Below are 7,545 nucleotides of genomic sequence, written 5' to 3'. Positions count from 1 at the left end.
GAGCACTTGCTAAGGGCGAGGTGGGGGGACCCCGTGGAGGATGAGTCAGCTCAGCCTTGGCCCTCGAGCAGTTTGCAAGCTAGTGCGGGCAGTGGGGGGAGCTGGTGTGGGGCTGCAGTCCACACCAGATCGATTCCCCCTCCCCCACCACACACAGGGGACATCTGGCAATAGCCGGAGACATTTTTGAGAATCATGACCGGAGGTGGTGGTGTTGCCGGCATCTGGTGGGTAAAGGTCAGAGCCGTTAACAAAATAGTCTACAATGCACAGGAAAGCCTCCCTATAACAGAATATCCGGCTCCAAATGTCAACAGTACTGCTCTTGAGAAACCCTGGTACTGGGAAAAAACAGAGAATGTTTTAGGACTCTGATAAAAGTGTTATGAAACTCATCTCGCCCCTGAGTTGGGGATTTCCAGGAAGCCTGGAGTCTCAGAATTCAAGTCTGGGTCACTACTAGTGGACTGATCTAAGATGGCTTTAGAAGCCCCTTACCCCAACTTATTCATTTTACAGATGAGAAAACAGGGACCAAAAAAAATTAATAATAATAATAATCGTAATTATTATGGCCCTGTCTGGAATACCTATCATATGTCACACGGGATAGTAGTGTTTGTGGAGTGTGATGGTCCCCACAGCCCAATGGGGCAGATGTTCAATTCTCCTATTTTAGATGTGGGGCTAGTTAGTCTCGGGGGGTTAAGTAAGTGGCCCAGGGTCCCACCGCTTAGGTAAACTGGCTTTAAGCGGTGGTCCCTCTGATGTCAGGGACCTGGATGTTCCCATCATCACACATAGACACTGCGAGTAAGTTCGCTGACTTGCCGGAATCACAAAGGAGTGATTTTGCTCAGTATGGCGTTCACGCCATGCCTGACCTCCTGCCTGGCCAGCAGGGGAGGGGTGGCGGAGAAGTCACAGTGTTCACCCTTGTTCTAGAAGGGAGAGCTGCTTCTGCTTTGGTTACTGCCTAGAAAATGAAGCCCTGCCTGCCCCATCACTGCACCAAGACCCACACCTCCTCCTAGGAAAGTCAACTGAATTAAAGGTTCCCGTTCTCTGAGATTTCATGGGCCATTACAGTTCAGGTAGAGAGACGATATATGGAAAGATAGATAGATAGATAGATAGATAGATAGATAGATAGATAATAGATAGACAGACAGACATCTACATGAAATGACTAACTTCTATCTTGTCAAGGACAGATACAACAAAACCAGTGATCCTCTTTCCATTTTATAAAATGAGGAATATTCCAATGCCAAAAAAAAACAAGAAGGAAGAATCTCAGAATAAGATGGTCCTTTAAATTGAGTAAAGGTAAAACTATGAAAAATTTACGACCGTGCTCTTATTTCTCTATTGCATAGTGACTCACTATAGAACTACTTATCTACCCACATCATTCCATCCTCAGTGAGAGGCTACCTGACGGGCGGATGAAGCCCCAGAGTGAAAAACTCAGACATTCTCATAGTCGAAGGGCCCTCAGGACTCATGCAGACCAGCACGATCTAGTGCAAGGAGATTTTTAAGCCCAAAGGCCTCGGTGTGAATCCCAGCACAGCTGCATATGAGGTCAGGGGAGGCTTTGGCCGTGCTTCTAAATCTCGCTGGGCCCGTCTCTGCCCTTACAAAATGGGAATAGACAAATGATCTCCCTGCAGGGCTAAAGTGCATGTGTTCGGTGTGTTTAGCAAGGCCCATCTCCGGGACCCCTGGCCATGGTCCCCGCCTCCAGCACCATATTTCCTGTGCAGGAAGCAGTAGCCATCTCCCACCCAGGCGGCAGCTCTGCGGGAGCGGGTCCTTCTCCACCCAGCCCAGCTCCACTCAGTTGCAACTGAGAATCTCTGCATTCCTACTGTCTCCCAACCCCTCCAAGCATCCGAAGGCAGCAAGCCCTTCTGCCTTAGGTCTCCACTGCCAAGTGGTAGAAAGGGCTACCCAGAGAGAAAAATCCTACTGGAGATGTCAAAACATCCCGAGAAGAAACCAGGTGGAGAAAACCAACCTAAGCCATAAGACCCTAAGCCCCGCCCCCCCCCAAAGCTCTGTGATCCCTTCCTTACCCCCAGCTCACAGGGGGAAGGATCAGTTTACAAAGGGCTGCTTGGCTTCTGCAAATGGACCACAGGATCCAGGGGGCGGCGAACACCTGTGTCCCTGTACTGACAAAAGCACATCCGTTTTTCAAAGTCTTTGGAAGCAGAGACACAAATATGCTCTCTCCAGATGAGTGTCCGGGAGCGTGAGTATCTACCTTCTGAAGGGCATGGCAATGTTACGATTCCGATTTCCTCCAAGTCAAAGGGGAGGGGACTAAAACTGCTTGTTCTAGAAAGGCGGAGCATTAGGGTTGGGGGAAGTGGTTCAGGCCTGAGCTGCTGCAGGGTGGAGGAGGGCGGGAGGTGAGGGATTGACTTTGCAGTAAACACCATGGGAAGTGTTGGAGGAGAAACCATTCACTCAGGGACCCTGCTTTTCATGGAAAAGCCTTGGTAAAGAAGAAATAGCAGGTTCCAGGCGTTGGAAGCTCCAGATGCCATCTCCTCGATCCCAGGCTATCTTTCACCCAGGCGTCAGTACCATGGTTTCCAGACTTGCACCCACCTCCATATTTGGGTCTGACTCACCCTATTTGGAGTGCTGGGGGGTGAGCCCATTGTGATGGGGATGAACTGCCCACCTTCCCCGATACACGTTTTGCTGTTGGAAAACACTCTCTGGCGCCCCACTCTCACAGAGAGGGGTGTTAGTAGAGCTGATCTGAGTGGGGCCTGAGGGGGCCCCACCAGAAACAGAAGAGGTCAGAGGAAGAGTGGTGGAGTTCCTGGAGGAGGGAAGGAGCCAGAGCCAAGGACCAAAGACAGAGCAGAGGCTGGAGGGAGTGCTGCTTGAGGAGTCACCCCGGGCAGGCAGGCAAGCAGGGGCCCTGCAGAGAACAGAGGGAGAGGCTGCGGCCTGGGGACACAGGAGGAGAGAGTGGCCGGCAGGCAGGGTCCCAGAGCTCGGCTCCACCTGGGCTTTAATGCAGGGAGGCACCGGGCTCTGCCAGTTAGAACGGATCCAAGCAGTGTTGTAAAGGACGCTGGATTTATGTTCCGGACCCTCAGGAGGAAGGAAGCGGAAAGGACGATCTGTGGTTCATTCACTCGCTCGCATCCTGAAAGGGAGGCAGCATCTCTAAGGTACAAGCATAGGGCCAGAGCCTCTGGAGACAAGTCAGGATGATGCTTCAGGGCGGGCAGTCGGTGAGGACCTCCAGGAAACACGCGGGGGCTCTCTCAAGCCTCCCTTCGTCCCCCATGCAGAAAGACCAGGGGAGGAAAGGGCTCTGGTGACCGAGAGGTCCACAGACAGGCTCTAGATGAGAGATCAGAGCAGATGGCTGGCTAGACTCCATACCTTTACAGGCCTGAGGATGACTTGATGTCATTCCCAAGGAGGGTGGGGGGCGGGGGGAAGGGGGCATTTAGGTATTAAAAGGCCACACTCAACTTGGGGCATGACTGTCCTGTGCTAGAAAAGCACATGAAATCCCGGGCTGCACTGAAAGACATGCTCCAGACCACAGAGCGAGAGCAAGACCAGAACGGGTTCAAATCCAACCTCTGGCAGTTCCTCACCCTGTGCTCGGCAAACGACAGCGTTTATAAAGTGCTTGCAACATGCTGGACATTGACCCAGGGCATTACACATCTTAACTCATTCAACCCTATGGAGAACCCAATGAGATGAATAGTATTGTTATCCCCATTTTAGAGATAAGAAAGCTGAGGCACAGAGACGTTAAGTAACTCACTCAAGGTCACACAGCTAGAAAGTATTGAGTCTGAAAATAAGACACCATTCGATAAACCATAGCTTTTGCTTTTTTAAAGGGGTACCACTGTGCCCTGTTTTAAATACTAAAAGCAGTTGATTCGAACTCTATAATATTTATCTCTCACAAGAAAAAAAAAAATGCCAGTAGGTGGTTTCTTATTTACGCGGCTCTCATTTGACTTTCTGTTTGGCTTCAGCACAAAACCCGGTATCGCCCTCCGCTGAGAGCCAGGCCGGAGACGGATGCTGAGAACAGGAAGGGTGTGTGAGGACTCCTCTGGCTCCCCCCTTGCTTCTAACTGTTGCGGGTATCAGGTGCCCAGTCCTGAGGAGCCATGACGATGGAGGCTCTCCCGAAGGCCCTGGAGGTCGATGAGAAGTCTCCAGAATCCAAGGACCTGCTGCCCAGCCAGACGGCTAGCTCCCTGTGCATCAGCTCCAGAAGTGAGTCCGTCTGGACCGCCACCCCCCGGAGTAACTGGGAAATCTACCGCAAACCCATCGTTATCATGTCGGTGGGCGGCGCCATCCTCCTCTTTGGCGTGGTCATCACCTGCTTGGCCTACACCCTGAACCTGGGTGACAACAGCCTTAAGGTCCTTAAGATGATAGGGCCTGCCTTCCTGTCCCTGGGACTCATGATGCTGGTGTGCGGGCTGGTGTGGGTGCCCATCATCAAAAAGAAACAGAAGCAGAAACAGAAGTCAGTTTTCTTCCAGACTCTCAAGTCCTTCTTCCTGAATCGCTGATGGTGGCCTCATCTTCTGTTCTCCCCATCACCCTGCTGACTCAACCAGGATGAGATCTGACAACATCCAACATCCCATCTTCTTGGTGTCAGTGGTGGTGGTGGAGGGGGTTTAGCCATAAGACAGCCAGGCAAAGCCTCTTCCTGGCCCTGTGGGACAGAGCTCAGGGCTCCACATGCAGCTGGGGAACGCTGCTGGCTGGCTCTCATTTCGTCTTTCTGATATTGCTATGCCTGCCTTGATGCTGGGTGCAGCCATCCCCTCTCATGGCTCGTTCCCCACTCCTGCATCCAGGACGTACTCATCTAACTCTCTCTGCCAAGTGCTATGCATGCTGGGAAATTCCCTGGGCGAGGCTGTGCTCCAAGGAGAACATTATGTTGACACACATCAGAGTGTCCGAGCTGGATTCCCCATTTGCATCCTTCCGGAACCCAAACCGACCCATAGCGGTCCCTCACGGAAGAGGGAAGACTGACTTCTGGCTCACTGGGTTCACCAGCCCCGGCTCTCTCGGTGGGCAAGATACTGATTTGCATCTCAAGTGACAAGACAAGTCACAAGTGTGAAACATTCCAAAGAGTGAACAGTGGAGGGTGTTCAGGGAAAAACACTTTCCAAGAAGACACACCCCACCCCCTGGAGAAGGCTCTGGGAGTCAGCCAGCCGAGGAAGTTTAACTCCCAGTTATACAGTATTTATGCCAGAGACTGTGGGGTGGGCTGGGGGGGGGGTGCCACAGTTTGACCTTCTTTCACCTTCTCCTTGACTGTTCTCCCCTCTGAACTTGACAATTAGCCATGGATAAGTGCATGTTGCCCTAATTTCCCCCTTCCCCCTATCTGCGCCTCTATCCCCCAATTCTAGAACAGCAAGACAGAGACCTACAAAGGGATTCTATAAGATTGCTCTCTCCTTCACCTCCATGGAGAACCAAAACCAAGATCGCATGTCACGTTTGAATGGTCTGTGGGTTTCCAGAGATAGGATTTGTTTTAGAAAAGCCTATCTGCTTTCCTTGTCCCTACCCACCAAACAAGCAAACATTTTTTGGGTGCCTGACTCTGGGCCAGGCCCTGGGATGGGAACAGTCCAGACAAGGTCCCTGCTCTCATCTTCTTTCCAAAGCAAGAGATACAGCGAGGCCAAGGGGCCATTGGACCACCTGTGCTGAGAACTCTATGGGGGAAATGCGGCAGGTGTGGGAACACAGAGGGGGCATCTCACCCAGACTGGGGAGAGGACAGAGGGACTGTGTCCTCTGAACAGAGAACAAAAGGAAAGAGCTAGCACAGGGGATAGGGAAGGCATTTTGGGTAGCAGGAATTGCCATACAGAAGCTTGGGTGGCAGGAGTGGGGGGCGTAACACGATTAGGAAACTGCACAGAGACTTCCCCTCTCTTTCCTGCTTCCCACCTGCCAGTGTGCAGCCTCTCCGGGGGCCACACTGAGGTCACGGACTGGGAGGGAGTTTCCAGGGGACCCACCAAGCAGAAAGCACCCATGCGGTAAGTGCTCCCAGAACCCGGGGCTTCCGGTAGCAACCAGAGGCTCTTGGGTGACAGACAAGGAGGCTGCCCTAGGCCAGGCCAGAGGCCCAGTGGAGCACATTTGATAGAAAGGTGTGAAGGGAGGGCATCCTGCACCAGAATCACCGTTGGCTTGAGCTGCGTCCCTTCACTGGGGCTTCTGGGCCCACCTCCCCTGTCACCATGGCAACCTCCCTCTCCCTCTCTCTCTCTCTCTCTAACAAGCCGCCAGGTATCTCCATCCTTCCTGGTGGTTCCCTAGGCAGAGTCAGAATCTCACTAGTTCCCTCTGCATCATCGGAAATTCTGTGGCAGGTACCTGGTAACAGGGGGACACCCCCTGCCCAACGCCCTGAAGAAGCCAGAGTTTAGGGGAGCGTATGACCTTTGGGTTTCACCCAAAATGACCATGTCTCTCGTCCAGACAGCGTAGCCGGGTCTTCTAGCTAACATGTCCTTTCACAAAGGTGGTCAAGACCAATCTGGGGGGTGGGTGTTGCAAGGGCTTCGTCACTCATTGTAGTACTAATGCCTCAAGTGGCTGGGCTCATAGATCGTTTCCCTTTCTCTGACATGAACACAGATTCAATATTGGCCCTAGGATATCACTCTTACATTCCTGATGCTTTCTGAGACGGGAGCAGACAGGGTGGACTCCCAGCAAGCTCCCAGGGAACCCACACCTCCTGGGTCTCATTTCACCCACCTACAAGCTTGTGGTAGAAGGGCCCATGTACGTCTTGCTGGAAGGAAGTCTGGGGACAGCCGTGACTCTAGAAGGTACCCGAGGTCCGGACTCACCTTGCAGTTTCCAGCAATACTTGCCACGCGCCCTGCCCCCTTCAGCCAGTGCCTCAGGAAGAATAATGATTTCGGGAAGCTCTCCAAGCCTCATTCATCCCCACTAGGATCCCTCATATGAGTGTGGACCAAGGAACATGCCAGCACCACGCAGAGGGGCTTTTGCCAAAGACCATCGCCGCACGGGAGACTGGGGCGTGAATGAACTTGCTCTGTAAATGTGGCCCAGATCAGAGGACACATTTCTGGGGGAAAAAAGCATCACCACCACGACTCCTTTGGCACCTATGGATCGGAGGACAGGACCAGCATCCACGTGTTCGGCGAACTGGACTGTATTATTCGGCCCCGTAGCTATTCTGTTTGGGAAACTGTGATTTAATCTGAGTCCCAAAGGAATGGATGTAATGTTGAATTGTAGTCTATTCCACGGTGTCTGCTGTGTTTTCATTCTGTTCCATCCACTGGGAGTTCCAAGATCGTATCCCCTAATCATCTCTCTAAAATACACCTGCCTCACCACATGCCCTTCCCTGCAGCATGAGAGAGAGGGGAGAAGGGGGGTGGTGGGGGTTTCCTGCATGGGTCCTCAGGTGCCTTGTAGGAGCTGATGGCCCCACGCTGAGAA

The 7,545-nt window shown here is 52.5% G+C and overlaps 1 protein-coding gene across 1 annotated transcript; it reads left to right on the top strand.

The window, feature by feature from the left end:
• The first annotated feature begins 4,098 nt into the window (after positions 1-4,098).
• PIRT (phosphoinositide interacting regulator of transient receptor potential channels) lies at positions 4,099-7,313 on the top strand. The gene has a single exon (XM_087867620.1). It carries the CDS (start codon positions 4,173-4,175, stop codon positions 4,584-4,586), a length of 414 nt encoding a protein of 137 aa, XP_087723746.1. The 5' UTR covers positions 4,099-4,172; the 3' UTR covers positions 4,587-7,313.
• Positions 7,314-7,545: the final 232 nt, after the last annotated feature.

The sequence above is a fragment of the Ursus americanus genome, chromosome 14 (genome assembly GCF_024610735.1).
Source record: "Ursus americanus isolate L20-20 chromosome 14, mUrsAme1.1.p, whole genome shotgun sequence".
Lineage (NCBI taxonomy): Eukaryota > Metazoa > Chordata > Mammalia > Carnivora > Ursidae > Ursus > Ursus americanus.
Note: the sequence above shows the minus strand (reverse complement) of the source record. Positions and strands in the feature narration are given on the sequence as shown.

Bases quoted from the DNA above. Each gene is read 5' to 3' on its own strand.
- PIRT (XM_087867620.1), top strand. From the start codon at position 4,173: ATGACGATGGAGGCTCTCCCGAAGGCCCTGGAGGTCGATGAGAAGTCT.